The 16,911-nt window shown below is 31.3% G+C and overlaps 1 protein-coding gene and 1 pseudogene across 1 annotated transcript; both read right to left on the bottom strand.

Moving 5' to 3' along the window:
- Positions 1–2,129: 2,129 nt before the first annotated feature.
- LOC134725047 (toll-like receptor 13) lies at positions 2,130–4,291 on the bottom strand. The gene has a single exon (XM_063588545.1). It carries the CDS (start codon positions 4,289–4,291, stop codon positions 2,195–2,197), a length of 2,097 nt encoding a protein of 698 aa, XP_063444615.1. The 3' UTR covers positions 2,130–2,194.
- Positions 4,292–10,516: 6,225 nt separating this feature from the next.
- On the bottom strand, positions 10,517–12,623 carry LOC134725048 (toll-like receptor 13; annotated as a pseudogene).
- Between the last annotated feature and the right edge of the window lie 4,288 nt (positions 12,624–16,911).

The raw sequence follows: 16,911 nt of genomic DNA, 5'->3' as shown, positions 1-16,911 counted from the left end.
CAGGTGAGCTAAAAATGGTAGGTCACCGCACATTTTCTCAAGCTACAGGACGCGACAAAATGACACATTTTTGTAAGGATTATACAGGAAAAAACACCATTTTGTGGTTTACAACTAAACAAAATGATAGAATTGTTAAATACTTAAGGAAAAGATAGTTTTCAGACAATGCTTTGAGAATCTCAAAAGAAAAGATAGGGTCACCGTGAGTTTTTTTCCGGTTAAAATACAAAATAGGAAAATCCATGTAGAATCCTTTAGAAAATGCACTATTTTAGAGTTACCTCCCCTTAAATAGCAATTTAAAAACAAATAAAAAACAAACAAAAATAATCAATTTTTGCAAAAATATTAATATTTATAAGTAACATTCTTATGAATTGGTTCTTTTAAATGAAAATTCAAATTAAATATCTGCATTCCTGCATCAAATTTTGCTAACTTGATTAATTTCTAACCTTACCATGTGATATTGTAACAAAAAATTTGTTCCGGCGTGACGTTTGTTCCTCCGGAATAAATTTTATAGGAAATATGTTCCAGCGGAACTTATGTCACAGAAAATATGTTCCAGCACTATAAAATTTGTTCCGGAACTAATTTTCTAACCAAGTGTGAAATAAGTTCCGGAACAAAAATCACAGCACTATGACAATGTATGAGTTTTGTTCCAATATTAGAATTAAAAAAAAAGTGAATTAAGTGTGTGTGATATTAGTTTTGAAAGAAGGTATTTTATAGAAATCAATGGAAATGTTCTGCTGGAACCTATTTCACAGGAAATAAGTACTGCGCTTGCATGGGCTAATTTGCAATTAAAGGCATGACTTTAGGATGAAGATAAGAAATAAAAGCGATGAGAATCATAATGTTTCATAATTTGTATCTATTTTATCATTTAAGTGGTATTCCACCGCCTTATACAGTTGATCTGTTATGGGTGTTCTAATCATACATGTACTTAGCTATTGTCATTTCACAGTTTTTAAAGAGAGTGTCTTTTGTTTCTCTATGTCTTGAAATATAATTGATCCGTCACTTTGTCCATTTTGAAAAAGTACAAATATTCATCTTTAACTATTACAATTCTTTTTTTTCGGAATGACTTTTATTATTATTTCTTATTCTACTCTTTCCTGGTTCATAAGTTTCATTTTTAGTATTATTCATTGAGAATAATGTTATTAACTTTTGCTTTACTCCACATGATCCAAATTTGATGTTTACACCTTTTATTTATTACCTTATCAATTATAAAACATGTTTTTATAATGACTTTAAACTCACTGATGACAAGTGCTCAGTATGTAACATAACTTGTTGAACCAGTGGAACAAATTTCATAGACAAGGTACTCATTTCACCAGATGAGGAACAAATCTCACAAATCCAGAACTTATTTCACCAGGTAAGGAACAAATCTCACAAACATGGAACTTATTTCACTAGGTAAGGAACAAATTTCACCAACCCAGAACTTATTTCACCAGGTAAAGTGTGGAACTTATTTCATATAGATGGAACAAATTATATAGAAATTGTCTGTGAAAAAAGTTCTCCCAGAACATATTTCCTGTGACATTAGTTCCACTGGAACTTTTTTCACAGGAACAAATTTTGGCTCACAATATCACTATGGCAAACTGATAGAAACACTTGATGCAGTCATGAAATTGAATATTAGCAATAGTACGACGAGAACAAAGAAACAAATGAAAGTAATTATACATACGAACTTTTTATCACAATGCACAAACTATAAACCGTAGTTTTCATTCATTTTATTCATTTAAAATGTACGCTCCCGTTAAACAATGGAAATTAACGCTGTATATTTATATAAACGATCAATCTTGTAAAGTATAAATGAAATATATAATACTAAGGAGTTCTGCCATAGGAATAGATAACTTTAGTTGTAATTTTAGTTAGTTAACCTTTACATCTGTTCGATTAAAGGGTTACTGATGCCTCTTTTATAGACAAAACGCGCGTTTGGCATACATTATTTAAAACTTAGTACTTTTTTATTTCATTTCTCATCACAACGGCCTTCAAAAATTAAGGAACACGTAGCATTGGGAGAAATAATGATTTTAAACATCAATTATTAAAGCTGATTTATTCAGGACAAATTTGTAGTATGTACCATGTTTATTCTAAACTATTGAAAATTAAAATCAACTCCTTTGTCTTAGATATTCTTCAAATGATCCTTGATTTTGTCCCAGAAAAGTTCTTTTGCGTTACTGTCTTCGCTCCAAGCTGCATAATGTGCTAACTTTATGAACGAGTAAATTGCTGCATTCATATTTTTGAATTCCATTTCCTCGAGCATGACGGGGAAAATAGTTAATGATCCTTCTCTAGTAAGTTTACTTCGAGCAACATCAAGTTGAAAGAGACACCATTCATTTTTGGAAAAGTTATTAGAAAAAACAGGTATGACCGTTTTGCTTATATTCATATGATCAACGATATTGTCCGCAAAAACTTTCCCAACTTCGAAATCCCTATGAGGAATGCATAGTTTGAAGCCATGTTCTATTTCCATTTCCTTGATGAGTTTGTTTTTGACCCACGTAAAATCTTCATAGCAATATATCACGTAGGCAACATAAACACAATTATTATGTTTCATTTGGTGATAATTTCTATAGCGCGATCGAATGTTGTATAGTTGGAAACGTATACGCCATCTACAAAAGTATATAATGATTGTACAAAATAGAATAACACCAACAAGACTTCCAACTGACACTGCAATAATTAAAACGATGTTTTTACAGCTATCGGGAGTCGGATTGTAATTGATAAGAAATTTCGAATTTTCACACTTGTATTTGTAAGCATTTTTTATTTTGACCTTTGTTGATTTCATCCAGTCTCTGAACCACATTAGGTCACAGGAACACGTGAAATGGTTATATGAAAGATCTATTGTCTTTAAATGGTCAAGTACAGTTGATGGTATAGATTTTGAACTAATCATGCTTATTTTATTATTCTCCAACTTAAGTTCTTGTAGTTCCTTAACGTCTTTAAACGTTGATGAACCATCGATCCATGGTACTATCTTGTTGTTCGCCATGGAAAGCAACTGAAGCCGAGGGAATTGGTATAGAAAGTTCCAGGGAATATAAGCAATTTGTAATTTTTCCAAATAAAGTTTTTTTAGTTTTTTTAATGGTTTGAACATGTCTCGGATAGATTTTTGTGTGAAATCGAACAAGTTGTTTGACAGATCAAGAGAAAAAATATTTCTGCATTTATCGAAAAGTGTCTGCGGATCAAAATATCCGACTTGTGCAGACCAATTGGTAAAACGGAATCCGTTTGTCATAAAAAAACTTAATTGTTCTAAAGACGAGCTATTAAATGCATACGGGGTTATTTCTAAGCTACGTCCTTGCATCTTAATCAAACTGAGTTCCTTCAAGCTCTTCAATTCTGAAAATGTATTTGTATGCAGTTGATTTATGTTGAGGCCGTTTAAAAACAATCGTTCTAATGATTGTAGGCATCTGAATTTGTCTTTCATGTCGGCAAATGATTGCAGTTGAGTATATGAAAGATGTAATATTTTTAACTGAAAAAGGCCTTCATCACAAAACGCAGGGATTTCAGTTAACGGGTTGTCGCCTAGATGTAACCATGTTAAGCTAAAGAGTCCTTTTAGATTCAAATTTTGGCTTGATATTCTATTCCAATGTAGGTCTAGTTGGATCAACTCTCTTAACTGTGAAAACCATGATCCATTGAATATTTCAATATCATTATTAGCCATGGCAATTTTCTTAATCCTGCACCCTTTAAGTCCACTAAACATGCCGTCAAAGGGTTTGAGTTTCATGTCTTTTAATATCAATGTATTTATGTAGCGTTTCGGTACGCTATAAAGACTGTAAGCTATATCACTACCTAGAAGTTGATTATTACCAGAAATGTCTAATTTACATAACCAAATCATATCACTGAATGTATTGTTATAGATGAATGTTATATTGTTATATTTTAAGTTCAAGTCAGTAACATGAGAACTCGCTAATGATATGTTTTCTAATGACTCTTTAGATAGTATCTGTAAGTCGTTGTTTATAAATACAACCTTCCGTGTTCCATCGGGGAATATCGGAATGTATGTCAATTTTTGTTTTGATTTTCCATCTCCATCACATGTTCCAACGTATATCTTGCTTTTTTTCACTTTTTCAACGCAACATGTACAATACTTGTTGCACTTAGTATTTGCTAAGACAAGTGGCAAAATCGAAAGAAGTAGAAACTGCATAATATCTGAAACAAAGATTTCAAGATTAACTCACAAAATCTTTTATAACGTGAGGTTAAATGTAGGGCTTTTAACCAATTTACGAGCTTATTTGAAATATTTGAAATTTATTGCTTCATCTTTAAACAATTTTTGTTTAGCAAAATAGAAAAATAGTTATGATAAGGATCTGAACTTTGATAAATAAAGACAAAAGTAGTATATAGCTGTTTAATAGTCATAATTAGAATAAGCCAAAAAAAATGCAGGTAATCAACTAAAACTGAGGGTAACACATCAATCATTAAAACAATAAAAACAAACGCAAATAACATAAAAAGGGAATTTTTGGTATCAAGTTAACGACTGTCATAATCCTAACTTAGTAGCTGACATTTGAACAAAAATATGATTGGTTGTACCTTCTTCCATGGGAAGCCAAACATCCCGCTTATATGACAATTATAATGGTGAAAGGATAACACTGGTGCACTTGACAGGAAAAAAGTACAGATACACACGCGTTTAAAACAAACAAAAGTAGCAACAACACTCTTAACGAACCACGGTTAACTAGACTAATCTGATGTACAGTAGTTTATACGTGTTCCTCGTTTTTATATAGGTACGTGAAATTTACCGAACATTCAGAACTCAGATGACAAGATATAACACAATATTCCACCGGGATTTCAAAAGAAATAACATAACTAAATATACTAATGTTGGATATATATATATAAACCAAGACACTCAATAACATGCTTTTTTTATACCACTGTTGTATTGGTATTTGGAACTGTCAGTAAAATGCAGGACAAGCTTTGATATACAGATAAAATTTGATAAAAAAAAACCTATAATCACTGATAAAGATCAGTCTATGTTATTTGACCGAAACTTTTATATTTTGAGGGATATGAAACGAGATAAAACCCAAGCACATATTCTGCAGTATTCGTTAGCGATGTCTAGTAGTTTTTTTTAATGTCTGATTTTTCAAAATTGCACCAACGTATTTTTCTTGACTAACTTGCGTGTTTTTAAGGCACCCTGCCTTTTTATGAAATAATAAATTTATTTAGCAGCGGATTTAATATTTGCTCATTTGAGTAATGTTAAATGTTAACCATATTTACTGTTCCTGAATATTTTTTACTTATATTATTTTTTTCAGAAAATAAAGACGTTACCCAGGGAACAATGACAAATACAATAATCATTGCTTCTTCTAATAGAAGAAAAGACATCAATTCGGAAACGCTGAGCTTTGCCAAACAAAGACGTACAAGTTTACTGGTTAAAGCTCAATATTACCAATCTTTTTTTCTTGTTCTTTTTAAGAGATGGAGAAATGCTTTTATTGAAAAAATTGTAAAGACTTACATTCAGAGTTGCTTCATCAAAAGTCTGATTATATTTGTTACATGACTTCCTGTGTAATTCCACTTAAAACATATATATTCAGGAAGTAAACGAGGAAATACCATTGTATGCACTTATATATGGACTTTATATAAAACTTGTGAATAAGTGAATCATCTAATCTATTCAAATAAAATATTATCAAATTTGCCGTTTTATCTGTGTTTAAAGCGTTTTCCTTATTTGAATTTTTATCACAAAAAAACTACCTCTTCATATAGACATGCGTTACATTGTACACTTTTATTTGTATAATAACACAATATAGATGAAGTTTTTTTTAATTGAAATTTATTTATTCATTTTGGAAGTATAATAAGGTAGTCGATAGTAATCAAACTCTAAATACATGTCTATCTTAAGCAACTATTGAACATAGGAACTTTGTAAAAACTATGTAGAAAAAATTAATCAAGGACATATAGGAGATAAATGTACAAATAGTTTTAGGATATTACATTTTAATCAGTAAAAGCTAAATAAAAGCTAATTTAAATTATTTTAAATCTTTCATTTGGTTCTATCAAGTCAACATATAACTACTGCAAGCGTGTTAGAAAATTGGACTTTTTCAACAAAAGCTCTTATTGTAGTTCGTAATTCCGAGTATTTTCCCACCACATGCATAAAGTGGTCAGAGTATTTATAATTATCTTTGATCTACAATTGGTGGTATAATGCACTTTGAATATTATACTGCCGGCTAAAACGCTTGATTTAATTTTATCCTAGGTACTGCAATGACTTAAAGGACATTGAATCAATATACTGGAATTTTCTTTTCGACATCATATTTGTTGAACTTGGAGGTAGATTTTTTCCATAAAATTGTCGGTATTCGTATGGGAACGAACTATGTGCCACTCCTTCCCGACCTCCTCATATTTTCATATCAATCGAAGTTCCTTCAGACACTCACCAAAAACAAGAAGACATAAGGAGTAAAGTTATTCAATTTCTCTTTCAGATATAGTGATGATGTTCTTTCCAGTAGCAATCCGAACTTTCCTGATTAAGTTCCATTAACATATCCATCCCCCAGCACTTAAAATTAAAAAAACACACACACGTCTTCCTCCTTTTCATGTTTAAACTTATACGTCGAATTTGACATACACAGTCATCTCTGTTCCCGAAATCTATGATAAACGAGACAATTTTAATTTTCAAATTATAAATTTTCCCCATCTTAGTAGCATACACCAAATTCACCTGCATATGAGATATACACTTTCCAGCTTCAAGATAATGCATCTCCTACTCAAACTTATTCCTAATCAACTTTACAAATAAAACACGATGGTCTTCAAGTATAGATTTGGCATATTGGCGTTGATTTTTATCTTTGTAATGCGTTATAGTGTTCTTTTATTTGTCTTTATTATTATTACTTTTACAGTTTGGTCCGTTTCTTGTGATATCCGTTTGATGTGGTTCTGTATTTATTCTTATGCTTATTTGCTCTGTCCGTGGGACTTTTTGTGTTTCGTTTATACATATGACGTGGCTCTGTACTTACACATTCTGCCATTGTGTTATTGTTATTTGATATATTTTGTATTCTTGTCTTTCATATTTGCTAAATTGCTTTGTCTATAAGTCGTTTTGTGTTTCTTTGATGAATAAGGGTGTGTCTTTTTCTCTAACAAGAAATACACAATAAGCATATAGACAAGCGGCCGGAAGGATAAGGTAAATTTCTTATTCACATTTTTAAGGGGATATACCTAGGTGAACTATTGACTATATTCTTTCCATACTTTGAACAAGAAATTCATTTTACATCTCTTCCTGTGTGACGTTAATGTTCTGGCGTCCAACGCGCGATCCTACGTCAATCCTTTATTGGTGGATTTAACATACATAAAAAAAATACAGAAATAAGAGAGCAATATATGCCTTTTGAGCATTTTTGTAAGATATGTTTATAGTGATTAAGATTATAATACAATGTTGACTGCTTTACCCATAATTTTAACATTTTTACCCATTATGTCTCTTTGTTTTGTTCACGCATCGTTGCAAATATAATGGCATTTAATGCGACTGTCGTACAAGGTTGTTATTTTGCCTTTTGTTTTTGTTTTGAGGTTTCCTTTAAGTTCAGAGTTTATGCGATTTTATTAAAATTCAGTTTCCGGTTTATATATGAAAAAATGTGTACGTCATCATTTATACAAGAACTTATGTTATAACTAATCAGGAAAATCAAACTCAGGATATAAGCTGTCATTTGTATGCACTTTCGTTGTCACGGTCTGAAATAGGTATCAATAATGGAAAACAGAAAACGTTCACTATTACATCTTACAATGAAACGAATATTATGATGGTAATTTATTCTAAACAATGAAATTCTTCAATAAAAACCACCAACAACATGAAAGCAGTTATTGTTTAGCAATTTCTTATAACTGGATGTTGGACGTTAACCTCCGTTCCTAAAATAATCGACAATATTTTGTATATTCCAAATTATTTTTCTTTCCAGTAAATTCGTGTTCTCCCTTATGAACACTAATGGTCATCCCAATTTTGTCTTATTATGATAATTTCATTTGTTGTGACATCACCTTATGAAATTCATTTCCAAATTGGTACTTGACATAATCACCATTATAGGAGTCAATATGAGCAAAGTATCGAAGCACTCTTTATTGCGCACCCACAGATAACCTAGATTCTAACGGGGTTTGTATTGATCAGTCCTTAATTCAATTTGTAATGTTTTTTTTTTTAATTAGTTTGTCTTTTTATCGTCTCTCATTCATACGTAATGACGTTGTGTTTTTAATCGACTTCAAACTGTCCCCTTGTGACAATCCTTCTGTTTGTTTGATGAAACATTCTTTAAAGTTCTTTTAATAGTGTGTCAGTGTTTCTTTTGTGCCAAGGCAAATTTTCAAAAGACTACTGTTCAGCAAGCAATACAAAAATAAAGAACATGATTAAACTAAACCGTTTGATTTGTTTTTCTAACTCCTAAATCTCTCACTAGTTTTACCTTATAGTTTATGAAAAATACATTAACAATTTGACAAAAGGCAAGCTCTCTACATCTCTCAACTGCAAAACATTGATTTATTAGATGTCCGTATTTTAACTGAAGAAAAGAAATTCAGTTTGTCTAAATAAGACAAAAATAAATGATTGGATTGTCTTATAAATTGAGTTGTAATCTCTAGTATAAAGTTAACGTTAAAACTCGACTTAGCAAAGTCCAATTCAATACTGAAACTTTAACCATGGACACATTTTGTCTTATAAATACAATTTACACACCTTTTGATTGCTGATTAGCTTTTTCTATTCAAAAAGAATGAAAAGCAATTGATCCCTATCTTAACCTTCTAAACAAAACTGGCAAACTCTAAACGATTTAAAAGATATACACTATTTGTTCCAGTAAAATCAAATGTGCTGCATAAGATGTTAGTCATACCCACTATGTTGGTCCTGAAGTCTTTGCGCCCCTTGGTATTGTATCACATGGTCATATATCTTTTTTTCATATACTTTCTTTGAGGAAACTCTCAAACGACGGAATCTTAAGTCTTTATGGTGAGCAAAAATTCTCACACAAGGATTTGCAAGTAGGTCTTCACAATCTTCCATATGCCCTTTTGTTGTAAATAGTTATCAAAAGTACCAGGATTATAATTTTATACGCCAGACACGCGTTTCGTCTAAAACACACCCAACACACTCTCATTACAAAAAGTATACAAACTACATTTCTTTCTGTGTGCAATTTTGGAATATTTTTTTTGAATTTTAGTCTTTTTTTAAATCCTAACTATCTTACAGCAGAACAGAGACATCAGCGATAACCACAGTTTTTTTAGTTGTTTTGGTTGCAAATAAGTCTTCATTTTTATATGGTGTTTTAAAAAACGGATGTTTAAATTGTATTTTAATATTAAGTGTTTGTGCCATTATTTGTAAAAGAAGGACGATGGATACCTTAGGGACAGTCAAACTCATAAATCGAAAATAAACTGACACCGCCATGGCTAAAACTGAAAAGGACAAGCAATAGTACACACGACACCACATAGAAAACTAACGAATAAAAACTAGGGGTGATCTTAGGTTCTCCGGAAGGATAAGCAGATCCTGCTCCACAAGTGGCACCCGTCGTGTTGCTTATGAGATAACAAGTGTCTTATTGTTTGTCCCTTTAGTATCATTTGCCTCCTTTTTTAGACATATTTATCAGTTGAATACCTGTATACTGGGCAGTTATCCTCTGTCGTTGAGTAGACGCCTGCTCCAAGTCAGAAAAATTTTAAAGTCATAGCTGCTAGTCTTATATCGTATCAATTGTGAATGTTAGGAAGAGCATTTACATTTCCTTTTTTTGTTCTGTGGAAGAGATAAGCTTTGTTTAAGCCTAAGCCGGGTTTAAATGCAAAAAGTTTAACTTGCGACTGATAAAAGATAACATATTTATGTTTTTTTTACTAATTTTTTAAATTGGCTTTTACTTTTTTCTCTTAGGCCCGTCGGACCCTTTTCTAGTTTGCTGTTCTTGCGAATTGTGCTGTTGGAACTATTTGAACGAATTTTTTCGACTTAGTCACTATTTTATTAGATATGATATCAGGTAATTGGTATAAGATCTCACCAAGTAATATTAACCGTTATTATCCATATGAGAAAATTTTACTAAATAAATCTTGATTAATTAATCTTAATTGAAGAGAGAGAACTGTATATGGTACTTCCTCTTAACTACTTACAGTGAAACTGAAATTATATGTTAAGTTAAGAACACATGTGTAGTATGCACCTTGTTTATTCTAAACTATAAAAAAAATGAACCACTTTGTCTTAAATATTCTTTAAATGATCCTTGATTTGGTCCCAGAAAAGTTCTCTTGCGTTACTGTCTTCGCTCCAAGCTGCATAGTTTGATAACTTTATGAACGAGTAAATTGCTGCATTCATATTTTTGAATTCAAGTTCCTCGAGCATGACGGGGAAAATTGTTAATGATCCTTCTTTAGTAAGTTTGCTTCGAGCCACATCAAGCTGAAAGAGACACCATTCATTTTTTGAAAAGTTATTAGAAAAAACAGGTATAACCGTTTTGCTTAAATTCATATGATCAACGATATTGTCCGCAAACACTTTACCTAGTTCAAAATCCCTATGAGGAATGCATAGTTTGAAGCCTTGTTCAATTTCTATTTCCTTGATGAGTTTTTTTTTCACCCACGTAAAATCTTCATAGCAGTATATCACGTAGGCAACATACACACAATTATTTTGTGTGAGCTTGTGATAATTTCTATAGCGTGATCGGATGTTGTATAGTTGGAAACGGATGCGCCATCTACAAAAATAGACAATAATTGTTGCAAATAGAATAACACCAACCAGAGATCCAATTGACACAGCAACAATCAAAACGATATTTTTACAGCCTTCAGAAGTCGGGTTGTAATTGATAAGAAACTCTGAACTGTCACACTTGTAATTCTTTGCATTTTTAATTTCAACCTTTGTTGATTTCATCCAGTCTCTGAACCACATTAGGTCACATGAACAAGTGAAATGGTTATTTGAAAGATCTATTGTCTTTAAATTATCAAGCACATTAGATGGTATAGATTTTGAACTTATCATGCTAATTCTATTATTCTCCAAATTAAGATCTTGGAGTGACTTAACATCCTTAAAGATTAGGATACCATCCGTCCATGGTACTATCTTGTTTTTCGCCATCGAGAGCTTCTTCAGCTTTGGGAAAAGGTGTAGGAAGTATTTTGGAATATAAGTGATTTGTAAATTTTCCAAAAATAGTCTCTGAAGATTTTTTAAAGGTTTGAACATATCTCGGATCTCTTTTTCTCTAAAATCGATAACGTTGTGTGACAAATCAAGAGAAATTATATTCCTACATAGGGAGAAAAATGTTTGCGGTACAAAACTTCCCTTTTGTGCATACCACTTCAAAAAAAGGAATCGTTTTGTCATATAAAAGCTTAGTTGTTCTATAGACGAGCTATTAAATGCATACGGACTTATTTCTATGCTATGTCCTTGCATGTTCATCAGATTGAGTTCCTTTAGGCTATTTAAATCTAAAAACGTATTATTATATAACTGATGTATTTCAAGTTCGTTTAAATATAAAAAAATTAATGATTATAGGCATCGAAATTTTTCTTTTAATTCTGCAAGTGTCCTCAGTTGTGTATGCGAGAGGTGTAGTGTCGTTAATTTAGAGAGTCCGTCATCACAAAATGCTGGAATTTCAGATAAAGGATTATCGCCCAAATGTAACCATCTTAAGCCTGAGAGTCCTTTCAATTTTAGGTTTCGAGATGATATTCTGTTCGAATTTATGTCTAAGATTATCAAATTTTTAAACTGTGCAAACCATTCGCCATTGAATGTTTCAATTTCATTGTTTGTTAGAGTAATTGTTTGTATCTTGCATCCTTTTAGTCCATCAAACAAGTCATCAATGTGCTTGAGTTTCATGCTTTTTAAAATCAATGTCTGTATGTAACCTTTCGGCAGACTATTAAAGCTGTTAGCTAAATCACTACTATTCATTTGATCATTGCCAGAAATATCCAATGAACCTAACCAAAGCATATCACTGAATGCGTTGGTGTGAATGGATTTTATTTTGTTGTATTTTAAGTTCAAGTCAGTTACATGAGAATGTATCGATGATATATTTCTTAATGACTTGTTAGAAAGTGTCTGTAAGCCGTTGTTGATAAACACAATTTTGCTGGTTCCATTTGGAAATTTCGGAATGTAGGTCAATTCTCCTTGTAAACTCCCATCGCATGTCCCTACGTATATTCTATTTTTTCCTCTTCCTTTATGTCTACATGTACAATGATCGTTGCAGATTGTGTTTGCTAACACCAGTGGGAAAATCGTAAGGAGTATCAGAACAGTCATAATGTCTGAAACAAAATCTATAGATTAACTTAAATAATGTATAACATAATAAGGACGTTGTTCTTATATTCTGCTAAAATATACTTTTTTCGTAAGAAATATTTTTGGTTACATCTTCTGACATCAGACTCGGACTTCTCTTGAACTGAATTTTAATGTGCGTATTGTTATGCGTTTACTTTTCTACATTGACTGGAGGTATAGGGGGAGGGTTTAGATCCCACAAACATGTTTAACCCCGCCGCATGTTTGCGCCTGTCCCAAGCCAGGAGCCTCTGATCTTTGTTAGTCTTGTATTATTAAAATTTAAGTTTCTTGTGTACAATTTGGAAATTAGTATGGCGTTCATTATCACTGAACTAGTATATATTTGTTTAGGGGCCAGCTGAAGGACGCCTCCGGGTGCGAGAATTTCTCGCTTCATTAAAGATCTGTTAGTGACCTTATGCTTTTGTTTTTCTTTGGTCGGGTTGTTGTCTCTTTGACACATTCCCCATTTCCATTCTCAATTTTATTTATTAAATATATAGTTATTAGAGCATCAGAAGTGAAAGTTTAACCATTTAAAAAAAAGAGGTTTCAACCCAAGAGAAAAGGGAATTTCAAATATATGTCCCTATTCAAAGGCATTGATCGTAAATAAAAAGGGGTTCTTAGCTATTGTACACATGGATAACAATTATATAAACTCATCTTAGATACCTAGATTATAAAATATTTAAAAGTACGAAAAATGAACAGGGTTAAGGTACAAAACGTCCTTAAGGTTTTACTTAATACTTCCGGGTGTAAAAATATCTTTAGTATTTCGAAAAAATATCAGCTTTTTAGTGATATAGCATTTGTTTTCTTATTATTCGTTGCAATGTATGTTTTTTGTTGCACTTCAGTGTCTCTGATGGTTCGTTGTTTTCTTCTACTAGTTGATGTGTTTTCTTCGATTTTAGTTTTTTGATAAGATTTGATTTCTCTTATTGATTTGTCACTTCCGAACAGCGGTATACTACTGTTGCCCGTTTTAAGTAAATATATATATATATAAATATAATCATGATAAAATTAGCGATAACATATATAGCTATGTTTGTTTTGAGAGTGAAAATCGTTTTGACCAATTACTCTCATCATTTGAATACTAGAAAGTAAAAGTTTACAAGTAAAAAGTCATTAACAATTTTATTCTAAGGTAATACGTGTTCATTAGTTATGCAGTGTTAAAAATAGCATGCATGGAACAAGTTGCAATTCAACACATACGAATTTTGACAATACATGTATAAAACGTTATAAGTTTTACACTGAAGAATTTTTATTGCAAATTAAACTAATCATCTTCGGAATTGTTAAAAAAATGTTCAAGCTATGCTTTGCAAGTAAAAGAAAAAAATCCAGGTCCAATCCACCATTTTCTACATTTGAGAATGCCTGTACCAAGTCAGGAATATGACAGTTGTTGTCCACTCATGTGCTGTGTTTTATCAGTGATTTTTGCATTTGATTAGGGACTTTCCAATTTGAATTTTCCTTTGAGTTCAGTATTTTCGTGATTTTACTTTTAGCAGACAAAAGTTAAACTAAAATTCTAAAAAAAATAGACTAAAATTCGGCATACGACATTTAATTGAAACGATATATTTTGAGGAAAAAAAACCCCAGAAAAACCTAACAAAACCAACACACCTTTTTTTTTTATATCCAATAGCAATTTAGTGAATAGTTTGATTTCCAAATGGGCAAAGTTAATGCAAAGATTCTTCAAAGAAATTGACTTGAGTTTGGTGTGTTTTTATGATCAGTAATTGCAGTATGAATTGATGACAATAAACATTATAACAAAAATTCTTCTAAATTATTGAAAGTTTGAAATAAGATGTTACCTTGGGAACCAAAACAAATAAAAATGTAATGAGATACAACGACATTACTAAGAGAAGAAGAAACACAAAATGTTCAATGAATCTCATTTTTATAACAATTATTTATTTATTCGAATTCTTGAACGATTTAGATTGACATGAGTAATAGTCATCAATTTCATTCTATTATTTCAGAATTAAAAAGTAAAATCACAAAAATACTGAACTCAGAGGAAAATCAATTTGGAAAGTCCATAATCACATGGCAAAATCAAAAAACAAAACGCATCAAAAACGAATGGACAAGAACTGTCATATTCCTGACTTGGTACAGGCATTTTCAAATGTAGAAAATGGTGGATTAAACCTGGTTCTATAGCGCTAACCCTCTCACTTTAATAACAGTCTCATCAAATTCCGTTACATTTACATGATGCGTTAAATAAACAGTCACAATCAATAAAATAGTCAAAATATGGGAACATCAGTAAATTTGTTTTTATGTAGCCAATTTCAAATCTATTCTTTGAAAAACAATGTTATCTAAATATAAGACATGCCAAAACGCAAAAACACAGGACTAATTTGAATCGTGACAGAAAGTAAAATCTCAAAAGAAAGAATTGAGACCTTAAAGCAATATTTATCTAGAAAAATTATTTTCTAAAACTGACCTTTATAGTTGTTTCATCCGACGAATGTATTTAAACTTCCCGTGATATCTAACTGAAATTACATATATTGAGGAAGTTAAAGAGGAAATACAGCTGTGTGAACTGATGGACGCTTATAGAAATTCGAGAATCAGTTAGTTTAAATAGATCAAATCTATATTATTTGCTGCGATATAATTAGTTTCCACAACTGAACATTTTCAGACAATAACTTTTCAAAGTCAAAGATATATACCAGCATGACTGATTTTAGATACATTTAGTACATGAAACTGTAAAATCACGTTCTATAATTTGATTATATTTCAAAAATAAAAAATACACTCATAATATAGGAAATTCTACAAAACAAATGTTTCCTTGTCTCACTTTCTATAAATTTCCTGTTTACAAAAATATGCTTTTTTACGAAATACTTTTTTGTCACAAGCATAGCTTACCTTAGCCGTATTAGCACATCATTTCGGAATCTTGTGTCCCCAATGCTCTTCAGTTTGGTACTGGTTTTGCTTGATAACCATTTTAATCTGAGCGTCACTGATGGTTCTTATGTAGACGAAACGCGCGTCTGGCGTCTGTCGTATTGAATTATAAGTTTGTTTCTTTTGATAACTGTATGAAATTATTAAATGTGATTTGAACAGAAATGAGTACACGTTCTATCACAGTTTCAAAGCGTCATAAAAGTATACTAGTATTAAATTGAACAAAAGGTATTTCCGTGATCAAAACACTGGGTAATTGTATTGCTGTTCTTCATTTTCAACCTTTTGTGAACTATCATAAGAGTATAAAAGCATAATTCTTCTTTATTTGGCAAATTCAACCAAAATATAAATATCGTTTATAATTGTCGTATTGTCAACAACCGTCAATTCTGTAACAGTACTCTGTAAAATTCGAGCAGCACTGATGACTCTTTGTGGGACATAACACCGGTCTAGCATTCAACATTTCCATCCTTGTATATTTTACCATTTTTATGTTAATACCTCTATAAATGGACATTTCAAGGGGACAGTGGCCAACCTACTCACACACACAAAGTAACAAAACTAAATGAATAATAAATGTCTGCTGAACAACAATTGATCGACATTACATATTGGTACTTGATTCTTATCGAAAATAAGAGAATAGTTTAAATGTAGATGATCAAGATCATTCATCCAAAACCAATGTTGATTTAAGGATGTTTGCTTGTCATTGTTTGGAATTTTTGTCAGATTTACGGAATTCTGTGGTTTATCCATTTGAATGCCTTTAAGAAATTTGCCCATTGTTCCCTATTTTTTTTCTTTTTATGCATCTTTTACATGTATATTGATAAGCCATCTGTAAAAGTCTTATAAAATTTTGATTATTTTTATTTAACTAAAAATAGTTTTTTAAGAACAAAAACTTGTCAATGATAAAGCCATGAAAAGTCAAGAGAGAATATCTCTCGAAAACCAGCATATAGACCAAAATATATTTTTGCTCTTTTGATTACTGTATTAATCCCCTATTAATATAAAATTGTGTTTTGAAAAGCTAATTGTTTTGAAACTGCGAAGCGAACTCCCTTAATACAGCTCTATGAAATACAGGAAACGTTTAACTCTCGAAATTGATTTAAATATTTGTTGTTCTTGTTTTTTTAATTTTTATCCCCAAAACTTTCTATGCAGATTAAACTTGGTGTTATAGCTAGAAGACAGTTTTTTTTTATACACTTCTGATGCACCGGAGGTTCTCTTAGTGGTGCTTATTTTGATTT

Source organism: Mytilus trossulus, chromosome 7 (assembly GCF_036588685.1).
Source record: "Mytilus trossulus isolate FHL-02 chromosome 7, PNRI_Mtr1.1.1.hap1, whole genome shotgun sequence".
Taxonomy (NCBI): Eukaryota; Metazoa; Mollusca; class Bivalvia; order Mytilida; family Mytilidae; genus Mytilus; species Mytilus trossulus.
This window is presented reverse-complemented; position numbering and strand designations above follow the sequence as displayed.